This window comes from Macaca mulatta, chromosome 14 (assembly GCF_049350105.2).
Source record: "Macaca mulatta isolate MMU2019108-1 chromosome 14, T2T-MMU8v2.0, whole genome shotgun sequence".
NCBI classification, from domain to species: domain Eukaryota; kingdom Metazoa; phylum Chordata; class Mammalia; order Primates; family Cercopithecidae; genus Macaca; species Macaca mulatta.
This window is the reverse complement of record NC_133419.1, coordinates 96005959-96020972: the sequence shown is the minus strand read 5'-3', so window position 1 is coordinate 96020972 and position 15014 is coordinate 96005959. Positions and strand designations below refer to the sequence as shown.

Sequence of the window (15014 nt, the reverse complement as noted above, 5' to 3'; positions counted from 1 at the left end):
GTATCTCTCAACTTTTCTGTTATTAAGGTTAATTGGTTGGTTTTATTGGGTTTTTCAGTTTTAACATTCAAGTCAATCTTTTATTTCTACGAAAGTGCTTTAGTACATGTTTATTATGCTATGTTTCTTCCTGATTTTGTAGCGATTTTATATCTTTGCATTTTCCTAGGAACTGAACAATATTATGAAGCAACACTATACCGTAGAACCTTTGGCAATGGTAGAAATAGCCTAGATTCACATTGTCCTGAATGGTACCCACTAGCCACAAGTGGCTGTTCAACACTTGACATGTAGCTAGTGCAATTGAACTCTAAATTCTTAACTTTATTTAAAGTTAATCAGCTTAAATTTAAATAGGCACATGTGGGTAGTGACAGCAAAAGAAATTCAAGTCCTTGTTTTGGTTTTTCACAGAAATGAAACAAGATTTATTATTTAAAAGCCATTGTGTAAGAGTCACTAGATCTTTGACTAAATGATCAAACTCATTTATTCCCAAAAATAAGATAGTAGCTTTAGCTTAAATACTTAGAAAAAAAGCATGGCAATATTATTCCTCAAAATTAGTGTAGCCACTGCTTATTTTCACTCATAGCATAGAGCAATTCTTGAATTTTTCTAATCAAGTAGCATCTGTTAAGAAAATATAGCTGTTTTAGTCTTGGGTTTTTTTTTTTTTTTTTTGACATTGAGGAAAATAAGCAGAAGAAAAATAAAAATATTTTATTTTATATTATGCTTTATGACATTTTTATGTGGTATCTTCTCAAAACTTCCCAACAATGGGGAAAGCTACAGTCTAGAATTGATATTATTCTCACTTGTGAGGGGAAAAGGTTTCTTGGCATGAGAGAAATCTTACAACTGAGAAGAGGGTGTGGAAAGGATGACTTAAAGATTTAGTTGGCAACAGACAGTTACAGGATTTAGCAACCCTTTGAATGCAGGCCCCTAGGATAAAGAGTCAAAGATAACTGTGAATCTGAGCCAGAGTTGCTGGTATGTATGGTGATTTTATAACCTACAGAGGAAAGTGAGGAGGAACAGCTGGTTTGAGATAGAAGATTCATTTTAAACATGTTGATTTTAAGGTGCTAATGTTGCATCCAGGTTATGTCACAAAATACCCAAAGCCAGACTGGAGGGCAGAGAAGAGCTAGCAAGTTCTCTAGATAAAAAAGATTCAGGAGGCGGTTGCATGGGTTGCTCATTTTCATACCATATGCCCTTATTTTTTCCTTCATCTGCTCCTATTGTCTTCCCTACAATGTAGTGACCATAACAAATTTGAGTAGAATTTTGTTTAGTGTAAAGAGTATGGTAGCCATAGAAGAGAACATTGACTTGAAAGAATCAGTATTTATAAGGAAGGAGTTGCAAGGGACATCTAGGAAACATAAAAGTAAATGATCAAAGAATTTAGTGGGTTGGGTGGTAAAGTGTTATGGAAGCTCAGCAACTCAGGAGGCTGAAGCAGGAGAATCGCTTGAGCCCAGGAGGCAGAGATTGCAGTAAGCCGAGATCATGCCATTGCACTGCAGCCTGGGCAACAAGAGTGAAACTCCGTCTCAAAAAAAAAAAAAAAAAAAAAAGAAAAGGAAGCCCAACAAGGAGAGAGTTGCCCAGAAGGAGGTAGATTTGACTTGTGCAAAGAGGTAAGAAAGCTGAGGATTATATAGGGAGAATCTCAACTGTGATCTAAAGACTGTGTTTACATAAAAAGCAAAAAGTAGAATGGTGGTTCCTAGACCTGGGGGCAGGGAGAAGTAGGAGTTGCTGTTCAATGGGAGTAAAATTTCAGTTATGCAAAATGAAAAAGTCCTAGCTCTTCTGTACAACATCGTGCATATAGTTAACAATACTGGGGTTGTACACTTAATTTAAAAAGGTAAACCTTGAATGTTATTTATTTATGTATTTATTACCACAAGAAAGAGAAAGAAGGAAGGAAAGTGAGCATGCCCTTAATACTTTTCTGGGGACTGTAATGTAAGCAGAAATTGTGACAAGGGTCCTTGGAACTGGCTGTTAATTTTTTCTCTTCCTAATTTGCCCAAATAGGATGAATAGGTTGATTGGTTGAGAGCATTTCTGCAATTACACTAAAATGCTTGGGTCTAGGATTGAGTAGATGTGACCATCAAATGAATAACTCTGCAGAGCAGTCATTTAACATTTCAAAAACGTATAAAAATGTCTGAAAATACAATTTTAAAAAAGCAAAACCAAACGAGTCCAGAGCAACACTGTCCAATAGAACTCTCTATAGTGGAAGATGGAAATGTCTGCACTGTCCTGTAGAGTACACATGGCCCTGTGTGGCTGCTGAGCACCTGAAATGTGGTTAATGTGACTGAGAAATTGTGTTTTTAAATTTATTGAATTTTAATTCATTTAAATTTAGCCATATGTGACTGATGCTTACCATGTTGGGGAACGTAGGTCTAGAAACTTCAGGAAAACTAGTATGAGTGAAGTAAGAACTTGGTCCTTGGACATTTGGGATTTGAAAGAAAGGCAGAGGAAAGGCATTATAATTTGACCGGAACTCTAGCTTATGGTCTTATCTTAAAAAAAAAAAAAAAAATCAATCTTTTGGATATAGTCCTGTCCTATTTTTTTGTATTTGATCTTACTGACTTTAAAAGCATGCAGAGATAGAAAAGTGGGTGGAAACAAATTTTCAGAATGAAATGTGTTTAGAGTAGAATTTATGAACTGTTTTGATCATTTTTAAAGTTGTTTTTCACCTTCTTGTGAATAGACAGAGCAGCCAACTGAGACAATACAGTAGTAGAGTCCTTGCCAGAAAAGATTCTCCTTATGCAGAAACTAGGCTGATCATTTCGAAACTGGCAACATTAAAAAATATAATTGAGGAAGAATACATGATGGTAAAACTTAAAAGTTGTGTTAGTTTTCTTTTATGTTTGGTATATAAACAAATATTTTAGGTCAGGCCATATTTTATCTCTCCTGGACTATTACCAGAGCTTCCCAGCTGGGATTTTTCCCTCTCAGGCCCAGGAGCTACATCACCCTCAACACTATTAAAAACACAGATCTGATCACATCTCTGCTTAAGAACTTTTTACTACAAATAAGCATACAATAAAAAGCTTCAAACATGTTTTTGGATGCTGCTTTTTACTTTTGAAATTAGTGAGTTAAGTGGACATTTTCTCAGCTGATGAAAATAAAATTGGTAAGACATTTTTGTTAGTTTAGCATATTGGCAGTAAGCAACAAGAAGTTTAAAGGTATTTATAACCCAAACCATAGTAAGTCCACTTCTGGGAATCTTCTGAAAGAAACTATCGTAAACACCACAAAATATGTCCCAACTGTCTTTATATGAAGGTGTTCATCACAGGGTTGCTTATAATAGTGAAAACTGCATATAACTAAAATGTTCAACAATAGGAAAATGACTAAGTAAATAATTGCTAAAATGATGTCTTCTTTCATCACTTTTTATATGCACCTGCTATGGTATATGTCATATGTCGTATGGTTGGTTGTATGCATTCTGCCAGTCTAATTCTTATTTGTGTCCTCACTGTGCCTAGCACATTGTTAATGCTCAATTAATGTTTGCTAAATAAGTGAAAAAAATCAATGTTGACACAAATGAAATTGAGTTTAAGTTGCTTCTTTTCAATTGCTAAACACTTAAGAGATGTTATATTCATTTAAGTGCAGTATCTTTCAGTTCCATTTATAATGAAAATGTTTTTGCAGATTTAAATCTCTCCTGTTCTGGAAAATATTTAAAATAATAATATAAAACATTTAAAGGTAAATTTAGTTACTAACTATATCAAATTATGATTTTATCAACAAATTTAATAAATCATTCTTTGTTTCCAATATCCCATTGTCCATCTTAACATAAAAGAGTTTGTATTTTGCTCCCGCTACATGTTCTCCAAATTTTGTCCTTTTTGTTATTTAAAGATACCGACATCTCCCTGTTGAAATTTTTTTCCTCAAACCTTGTAATCGTAATTTTTCCTCATAATCAGTTTTTCAGCTGCTTTGTTCATTTGAAATGAATAGTTGTCCAGAAAATTGCTTTTCACATACTACTTCATTAAGTTTTTTGTTGTGATGGTTTTGTGAGATGAGGTCTCACTCTGTCACCCGGGCTGGAGTGCAGTGGTGTGATCGTAGCTTACTTTAACCGTGTAGTTCATTGAGTTATAGAGACAGTGTTCGAAATTTTTTTTTGTCTATATCTTATGGAGGCTAGCAAAAGGAAGAAACTTGTTATTTTCCTTTAAATTCTTTCTGGTTAAGTCTAGATTTGGTTGACATAGACAAGAAATACCAATATTGGAATTCTGACTTCATCCTTTTAACATGCAGTCCTCCAGTGTACTTGACCAGGAGACTGAGGCCTTTGTCATCATTTTGTAAATATAACCTAGATGCCTACTTATTTCTGAAACTGTACCAGGTTAAGAGTATTATTGTTTAATATATTTATTTCAGCAGGACCCCCAAAATTGATGAAGATTGTGTGCAAAGCTCATGAGGGCAGAGAGCATATCTGTTTTCCTCACCCTGTATCCTCAAAGTCTATCACAGTATCTGATTAGGCTCTCAAAAAAATCATGTTAAATGCCTGACTGCCTGCTTTCACTAATTTGTCTTGTAACTGCTTCCTAATGAAGTAAAGGATTTAAGAGATTTAAATAACTATTTTGTGTTTGATAGGCTGTTTGATTGTAAGGATCAAAAAAGACTCAGGTTACCTAGTAATGGGGGGAGAAAAGGAGGGAGAGAAGAAGGACCCTATTCTCTGATTCAAATTTTTATGACTTATATCACACTTAAATGAGGATACTAAAATATTTTTCAATTTTAAAAAGTTAACAAATTTTTAAAAGCTTAAAATCAGCATTCAGGCATACCATTGGCAGTCTATCAGTTGTTAATACTACCAGTAGAATAGCAAGTGGAACAATAAGAATTACTATGTTCTTCATTCCTTATATTGAACTAACCTTTCTTTTTCTAATTTTTACATTTTTCTTAAAGTTTCAAAACTTCATGTTAGATATGCTGATTGCTATTTTAGGGGAAAAAAATGGATTAGGTAATTGCTTTGGAGAGTTGTTAGGTAATCCTCTTTGGATTTAACCTTTTCTTTAGTTTTCAAATTGATGTCTAACAGTGTACTACTATAAAACACTATTTTATTATGGAGGTTAATGGTTTTCAGGCATGTCAAATATGGGCTTAAAGTCTATGGTGTAGACTATGACTAAGGGATATGACATTTTGAGGAGGCTGTGCTGCACTTAGCACTGTGGTAGGCATTTGCCCCATTATCTCATCCTTGCAGTGGCCCTATGGGTTTTCTTTGATCAGAGACCCAACACTTATTCTGGTCTCACATAATTTTATTTAATTATTTATTCTATTTATTTTTGGTACCTTAGCAATAAATGTGTACAAATTTAACATTTCTTAGAAAGTCATCATTAATAGATAAAACTTTTCTTTTAAAAATAGGATAAAAGAATCAGAGTATCTCAACCCTTGACAAGAGGACCAAGTGCCTTTATTCCAGAGAAGGAAGTAAGTTTATCTGTCTTAAAATATAAAGTATGATTTTAAAATAACTTAATTGTATCAAAGAATATCTCTTTTTAATATGGAAGTAGGAATGAATTTTTTTCTTGAGTTTCTTATTCCATGTCAGAAAACCATAGAGATACTTTCTTTTCAGCTTCACAAATATTTACAGAGCACCGATTATGTGCCAAGCATTGTCTTAAAGAAGGGACTAATAGAAATAGAATAATGCCAGATCATTGCCAGAGTCAACAGTTCTTTCATCATCAGATCACCTTTTTAGTGACCTTCCCACCTAAGTGCAAATCCAAAGTGACAGTAACATTTCGGGAGCTCAGTGACAATAGCTGATCTGGGTGAGGACCATGCACTGGAGAATCTGCCCTGCTTATGCCTATTTTCCTCAGATAGCTTTATATGTATATGCCTACTACATATAAAGACTTCCTGAAGCACAGTCATTTTTCACAGTATATATTGGAGGATAATCTGGTTTTTAGGATCTATTGCATCATATGAATCTATTAATATATCTTAGGCATCCAGTTAGAAGAAACTTCTGCTGGGGAAAGCAAAACAAAAATAACAAATATTCTATTTCTAATTATATGTGGTTCATCTGGATCCCATTATATTTGTAACTATCTTGGTCCCTGTAGTTGACAAAATGGTGGGGAAGTGAGCAAATCAAAATATACTTGACTCCATAATGAGTTACACCATTGTAATTAGCATTTCCTCACAATTTATACTTTTCAAACATTGTATTTCCTTTGGGGTTAAATTTCCCTAAGTCAATAGTGCCTTTGTATAATGCGTACTTATTTTTCAGACTGTGAAGCCAGCTCTGAAGAGTAAACAGTTTCTTAATAGCAGTGTGGATGTTTGGAAAGACTGTTAGTCTGGACGTTAGGGAATCCGGATTCTAGACCAGACTCTGCTATTAATAAAGTGCATGAGCTTGAATTTAATCTTAATTCTGTTTCCTCATCTCTAAAATAAGTCTAGAACTCCAATTCTGAAATACAAATAAACAATGAACCACTCCTAGAATTATGCAACTCATGTCCATTAACTCCAACAATGTTGAGTCTTTCTACAAGGTGCTAATAAACTCTTAACACCTTCAGAACCAGTTCTTGGTGTGATGCCCAAACTGTCGTTGTGTTTGAAGCTATATATAAATAATCTATTTTTGAGACAACTCTTTTGATTTCCTAGGATGAAGAATGTCCATTTTAATAACTTGCCTTGTTTTTAGTAATTATTATTGTTAGGCTCAAAATAGGACAGTATTCTAGTGTCCTCATTAATTTTTCAATTAACACTTTTCTACAAATTATTATATATTCCTTTGTCCCTGAAAAGACTTCAGAAAGCTTTTTTTATGTTGAATCACAAAAGCAAGCAAAGGATTAGACTGAAAATATTTGTCTAAAAATGATGTGCTTATCTTCATAGGCTAATAAATGAAATTATAAATGTATGTAATCAGATGCTGCTGCTTGTGCTTTACCACACATTGGTGTGACAATGGCCAGACAAATGGGCCCTGAAAAATCTGCCTAATATGCCTAGCAAAACAGATGGAAGCTTCTTTTCTTCATTTTCGTAGCTGTGTGTATAATGTTTGATAATTTAACATTTGTTGTTTAATAAATTGTGGTACCAGAGCCAAAAATGACTAGTGCTTTCTTTTTTTATTTCTGTTTCCAGTATGAGCAACTGCATAATTTTGTGTCTGTTAATATCAAATGAATATTCATTTGCTTCAATAGTGGCATAATTTATGTAAACCAAGGGTGTATTTATGGCTCAATAGTCATTTTGTTTTGTGTTTCTTGGTTATAAGGTTGTCCAAGCAAACACAGTGGATGAACGTACTAACTTTCTTGTGGAAGAATACTCTACATCCGGTCGTCTGGACAACATCACACAGGTCATGAGTTTGCACACTCAGTACCTGGAGTCTTTCTTGCGGAGCCAGTTTTACATGTTGCGCATGGATGGTCCCCTTCCTCTACCATACAGGCACTATATTGCAATAATGGTGGGTACTTATTTTCCTATATTCACATAACATCTTCCTCACTTATTCTTTCTCCCTTCCAAAATAGGTGTGTGTGCATGTGTGTGTATAGATCTAAGTATAATTTATGAACATAAGAATTGAAGAAGCCTATGGCCTTTTGGATACCAAGTTTCTTGGATATGTTTGGAATATGTTAAGCCACTTAATGTGCTGAATGTTTCTCATTTAATTTTCAGTAAAATCATTTTTCATATTTAATCTCTTACAAATAAAGATGCTTATAGCATGCAAAGTAATACCCCACAAGTTTTGTCTTTGCTCTTAATATCTTGTTTTTATAAAAACACAAGTTGTTTGTGACATTTTTCTTAGTAATTTTATACATAAAGAATATCACTAATTTGGCCAAGTAAGAGGAAAGTATCAGTCAGCATTCATGGAGAATCTGAATGAGAGAAGAATTATTGAGTTGAATTATTATAACACTTCTAAGTATAGTTCTGATTACAAACTGGTTAACTAGTTATTCACAGGCAATAGAGGTCAGGGAGGAGAATTATAAAGTTGTGTGTGTGTTGGACTTTAATGGAGAAAAAGAACAACAAGAACATGATGAAAATGCTATATATGTGGAGAAGTTGGGGAAGAAACCGGGCTGACAGGGCTGGCATAACTAGCCAGAAGTTAGCAGGTTAAGTTTGACCACATTTGATTTGATTGTCTTTTTTATAGTCTCACTGAACTTTTAACAACAACAAAAAGCAACATTCCTTGTTTTATTGAATGATGAACCTCAATGAGGCTGTAATTTTAGCTTAAGGTTTTGATGACAGTAAGGCTGAAAGCAGACTTAGAATGCTTGTAAACTACAGACAAATAAGATGTAGAGAATAGAAAGAATAAAATAATACTGTTTTACTGAGAAGCAGCCCTGAGGAAAAAAGAGGTCAATTGAGGGCTGATTCTGACTGCATAGGAAGAAAAGGGTCAGTGAGCTTCCATGTCATCTGAGTAGGAAGATGTGTACAAATATGACTGAAGTCACATTTATCTTAAAGAGGATAAGAGAAGTAATCAAATTAGGATGAATCCTGAGTTATTAGAATATAAGTTAATGACATTTTATTATGTTTTAAGTAGAATGTGGTAGGTATATTTGTGATATTGAAAGGGACCTGTATTTCCTATTCATAGCTAGAAAGTGGCTTAAGGTATACCAACTTCCAGACAAGGAAATAATTGGCTTCAGGTGATATTATTTGCTTATACAAGTAATCAGCTTCATGTATTGAATCTATTACATCATTATGACGGATGTTTTAGAAAAGAGATTCTGTAAGAAAAGAGGTACTGGCTATAAAAATCATTAGCTCCATCTGAATTATTTGTTTAGAAATAGTGGAATGAAACTCTACTGTGATTCTTTTATCAATGAACTTTTTCTTTGTGCTTCAGGCTGCAGCTAGACATCAGTGTTCTTACTTAATAAACATGCATGTGGATGAATTTTTAAAGACTGGAGGTATTGCTGAGTGGTTGAATGGTTTGGAATATGTGCCACAAAGACTGAAAAATCTTAATGAAATTAATAAGCTGCTAGCACACCGACCTTGGCTGATCACAAAAGAGCACATTCAGGTACTGAGTGTTTCTTTGAAATAAAAAGGAATTTACTTAGGACTTAATTTTAAATATGTGTATATTAGTAACTTGGAACATAAATAATAGTGTCTTAATATGTGTAGAAAAGATAAGTTTAGAAAGTCAGTGGGTTTAATTTAAGGACAAATGAATACTTCTCCTCTTTAAGTAATCATTAATTATCTTGTACAAATACTTTGGTGAATGGCTATGAGAAAATTTCGTTTCTATTTTTAAGTAGTAGATAGACTGAAGAAAATACACTAGCATGATAGGATGCCTCGGATCTAGTCTGTACTCTGTTACAAGTTTGTGTCCTTTTAGTAAATTAACTTCTATGGGTCTCAATTCTCTCCTCTACAGAATGAGGGAGCTAGATTAAATGAGTTTTAAACTTTTTTATAGTTCTAACATTTCATAAGTTTTAGATTCTCAAAAAATGATTTTGCAAATAAAAAAGTGATTTGCCAGCTGGTGTGTGAATGCTTAAATGCCTTTTAAAACTAGAGCTTAGATGAGAAATAGAGTTGTCGTGATTAACTAAGAGCACTTGTCTTTCTGAAGGTGCTTCCATTGAGGCCTACAGGGTGAGGTCATTATTCAATATGCTTAGCACTATTTTTGGCACATGGTAACTATTCAATAGATAGGAACTGTCATCTAAATTATCAGTGGAAATCTTTGTTACTTAAAATATCTGTTCCTAATGCATAGAAATGTCCTTGGTTTTTGGATCCTCTTGTTAGGCTACATTTTTGTTATTTGCCCTTTCAACCAATCATAGTGTTTATCAATCTGCATACTCTCAGATTTTGATGAAGTATCTGGGAAACTGTGAAGCACGATGCTGCCTTTAGATTTATGTTCTGATTTGATAATATGTTAGCTAGATAGGGGAATTAATCATTGTTTTTAATGTCATGTCTTAATTACTTTGTGCCAGATACTTCGGTGGGTGAAGATAAAGACCCTGCCCATAGATTTGCTTGGAGTCTAGGGTAGAAGAAGAACAGGGTAATAACAGTAATCACAGCACAACAGTGTATGAATGTATGAATAAAGAGAATGGAACCAGAAAGTTTCTTTTCTGAAAGAGGTAACATTTGAGCTAGGTCTTGAAGAAGTGAGAGTTCTCAAGTAGAGCAGAGCATTTCAAAGAAAGAATAGAGTATTTAATATTATGGTATACTGGAAGAATAGCCAGCAGTTTCAGATGATTGAAGGGTAGCGATGTTTATGTAAGGTGGGAACTGGGAAGAATTGAGATCATATTGTATGACCCAGTGAATACTGTATTAAAGGATTTGTATTTTATTCTCAGAAAGTTATGGTCTTCAGGGTTATGTTATAGTACTCAGGAGGTACACAAGAAAAATTTCCAAAATATTAACAAAATATTTGTGTATGTGTGTATATTCTTATCTCATTCTTCTAAATTTTTGTATTTGTGTATTTTATGTTATTACGGTACACATATATATTCTATATAAAATATATTTTATGTGTATAAATTCACAAATAAATATACATAATATCTGGGGTTGGACCTTTCCCAGCTGTTACTTTTGGAAGTACATTTGATCACAAGAACTTGGAGATCAACGTGATAGAGAATCGAGAATCATTAAAGGTTTTTGTGCCAAGTTGTAATATAAATATATTAGGTGATTTAGAAGATGAATTACAGATTGTACAGACTGGAAGCAGTAGACCAGTCATAGTACTACACCTGAGAGGTGATTTTTTTTAAAACCATGGGAGAAACATAGGATAAGATTATAGTAATGATTCTGCATGAAAATAAGTAGGACTTTGGTGACTGACAGGATGTGAGGATGGAGAAAGTGGGTGGGACAAGAGAATGACTAAGGTGTCCTTCTTCATGACATGAGCTGACATGAACATATACAGGCTGACAACAACAAATAATGACATCCACAAAGTGATGCCCACTTACTAAAGGAAATACAGATCTGTAACTCAAGATAAAGTGTGAGTTAAAAGTAAAATTGGATAGTTGTTTACAGATAAGCAAAGGTCAGGTTGAAGTAATGAATGGCCCATCCAGGGAGATACTGCCCAAGGAAGGAAGATTGTGGATGGAATACAGCAATAGAGAAAAATCTTTCTCAGGGTAGCAAGTGTACTTCCCTCCCCAAAATGAGGAATTGTTGAAGTCAAGAGAGATTAATGTCAAGAAGGGAGAAAGTAAACAATGTAAAGTCTGCAGAGATCAAATAAAATAAGGACTAAAAAGAAATAGTCAAATTTGGCCATTTGGAAGGTCATGTGTAATCTTAGTAAATGTAGCTTCAGGAGTTTGCTTGAAAAAGAAACCAGATTGTAATGAAATTTTAAAAGTAGAAATGAATGTGAGGCAAGAAATTAGAGATAGTGAGTGTTGGCTGTCCTTACAGGTTTAATGATAATCCTGCAAAGATTAGTGAAGGCATTGTAAATTGTAACAATCCTTTTGCAAAGCTCTTTGGCAGTATTATTGAAAGTCATAAAAATATTAATACTCTTTGTTCTAAAAATCCCATTAGGAAATGTTTCTAAAATAAGAACAAAACTATAGTATGAAGATGCTGCTTATAGAAGCAAATAAACAAAACAAATTTAGAATATGAATAATGGTATAAGAAAGGAGTAGTTATATATATCCATTGATATACAGGAGAGGCCTTGCTTAAAAATTAATATGACACTGTGGCCTCATGAAAAATGAACCTGTCAAAATGTCTGAAAATCAGAAAAATATAGGTATATGTGGTTATAACTATATAATTGCTTGCTTATAAAAAATAAAAGAAAATATGTAAAAGAGTGGTAGAATTTTTTTCAGTCTATATTGCAACCATTTAGTATATTTTGTGGCTACAAGGTTAGGTGCATACAGATGTAAAGCAAGTATATTTTTCTGGTGTACATTCTTTTATTATTAATTAATGACCCTCTTTATTTACATTATTGCAGATTGTAATAATGATATTTTTGTCTTAAGGTCACTTTTTAAATTTTATTTTTTAATTAACAAATAATTGTACATATCCATTGGGTACATAGTGATATTCTGATAATATATAATGTACAATGATCAGATTAATTAGGATACCCATATCTCAAACATTTATTATTTCTTTGTTTTGAGAATATTCAATATCCTCCTCCTAGCTATTTGAAACTGTATGTTATTGTTAACTATAGTCATCCTACAGTGGTATAGAACACTAGAATTTATTCTTTCTATCTAGCTGTAATTTTGTTCTTTTAACAGATCTTTCCCTATCTCCCCCCACCATAGGATGATAGAATTTGACTGATTTTTTCTTTTCCCTGAGCTTTTGGTAATATATTAAATTGTATATGGTGTGTAGTTAAATAGTGGGGAGTAAAGCAAAATAAAGCAGTTTTTTTGTTTGTTTGTTTTGGTTTGGTTTAGCCATTAAGTAAGCCAAATGAAAGTTCTAGATTTGGAAGGAGAGAAAAAGAGGGATGAGATTCCCCCTCACACACACCTCTCTCACACACACACACAGAGTGAGAGAGAGAGAGAAAGGGAGAGAAAATGAACACCGATGGGAAAGAATGCCTGATGGATTAATTGGTGGAATTCACTCTTGGACAAAGTGGAGGAATTACTGATTTTAATGACTTCATTTGTGATCCCATCATTCAGCTGGAGGGTCAAGTGAAATATGAAAAAGTGCTTGGAAATTTTAAAAATTCTTATTCAAATGTGATGTATTATTCTACAATTTCTGTCATCTCCTGCAGGCTCTTTCTCCATTAGAAGGTATCTAAAGGATAACTGAAACTTGACTTGTTGAATTGGGGTTTTTCGTGATTTTGTGAGATGAAGTTTCCAATACACCTTAAAATGAATGGTTTTGTTCAATAATCTTTAAAGTCCTATCAAGCTCCAGTGTTCTTTGATTCTCTGAAAGTATTTCATTAAAATAGCATACTATATAAAAAATACTTTGGAAGCAGAAGATCTATTGTATAATAAGGGATTTAGAAGACACTACAATGTAATTACATTGTTAGGTATGATAGTTTTAATGGAGCATTGGCCAAAATCATATTTTTAACATGTGAAACATTTTTTAAAGAGAGTTTTAAGTTTTGTTACTCTAAATGGATATATGAAAATTGGTAGATTTTCATTGAAATTGCTTTGTAGCATTCTAGAATTTTTATATTTGCTCTGATTTGCTTTCTCATTTCAGAAACTTGTCAAAACTGGAGAAAATAATTGGTCTCTGCCTGAACTGGTACATGCTGTGGTCCTCCTGGCACATTATCATGCTTTGGCAAGCTTTGTTTTTGGTAGTGGTATCAATCCAGAGAGAGATCCAGAAATCTCCAATGGATTCACGCTAATATCAGTCAACAATTTCTGCGTTTGTGATCTTGCTAATGACAACAACATAGAGAATGCATCTCTTTCAGGCGGCAACTTTGGGGTTAGTTTTCTTAGCTATTTTTCTTTACTTTTTTGCTTTGAACTTCTAATATTAAAAATATCTAGAGAGAATTTTTCTCCAATTAGATAGGATATTATATACTTAAAATATTTTTGCATAATTTTTATTACTGTAAAAATTTGGTACCTGAAGTTCTGATTTATTTTAAAGAGGCTTTTAAAGCAAATTCATATTACTGCAAATCATGAAGACTCAACAGTGATGCATTCTAGTGATCATAGGCTTTTAATGTTAGACCCTTTGGACAGTAGATCCCAAAACATTATACTTGTATGTATAAGATGCTGGAACAACCAATGGAAAACATATCGGACAGCAAAAAGCAAAACAATTGTGTTCCCTCATTTTTTAAGCTAAACTGTAATATTTAATGTATACCAAATGCTGGAATTCTAGATTTTATACACACACACAAACACACACACACACACATATATACTTAGAAACTTTTATATTTGTAACTGAAAAAAATCATACTTCTGAAAATGTTGGAATCTGTCATGATTTCCTCTGAAATTCGTGAAAAACCGACTTAAGAACTTCATAACTGTGCCTGTGCCACTGTACATAGTAAGGTGACATTGGGAGATGGAGATATTTACTAGAACACGTTTAGTATGAATAGCACCCAACATTATCTTATCTGGTTCCAGATTGTGGATTCTCTAAGTGAGCTAGAGGCCTTAATGGAAAGGATGAAAAGACTTCAAGAAGAAAGGGAAGATGAAGAGGCGTCTCAGGAAGAAATGAGCACTCGTTTTGAAAAGGAGAAGAAAGAAAGTCTTTTTGTGGTCTCTGGAGATACTTTTCATTCATTTCCTCATTCAGGTGCTTTTTTGTACTTTTTGCCTTTTAGTTGTTCTTAGAACCCTGACAGAGCAACTTCAGTGTTTTCCATATGGATATGTAAAAATGATTCTGCTATCCTCTTTCTCTTATTTAGTTCTCCTCTTCTATCTTACCGTCATGCTATTGCTTTCCCTCAGGCTGGTTCATCCTTGCATGTATTTCAGATTGAGTTGAGAGGACCTTTCAGCTTTGTAGTTCATACTCTATCCTGGATAAAATGTTACTTAAAGCAGATCAGTTGCTTGTAAAGTTAGATAGGCATATTTAATTTATCCTACTTTTGTGATTTTTTAAAATGATAAGTGAAATATTATTTCAATAGTTAAAATTTTTTTTAAAACTTTGCCTTTTTTGTGGGTGGGGTGTGTGGGAAGATTATTCTCACACTGCTGCTTTTCCAGATTAGTTCTAAAATT

General features: G+C 33.5%; 1 protein-coding gene across 2 annotated transcripts in view; it reads left to right on the top strand.

Annotated features, from left to right (window-relative positions):
- Nucleotides 1–15014, top strand: part of SESN3 (sestrin 3) — a 65862-nt gene that overhangs the window by 32936 nt on the left and 17912 nt on the right. For both annotated transcript variants that reach the window (XM_015115454.3, NM_001266247.1), the window contains 5 exon segments: nt 5524–5589; nt 7439–7636; nt 9074–9256; nt 13492–13728; nt 14403–14577. In XM_015115454.3, the coding sequence (XP_014970940.1) occupies nt 7529–7636; nt 9074–9256; nt 13492–13728; nt 14403–14577 (703 nt within the window). In that variant the 5' untranslated portion in view covers nt 5524–5589; nt 7439–7528.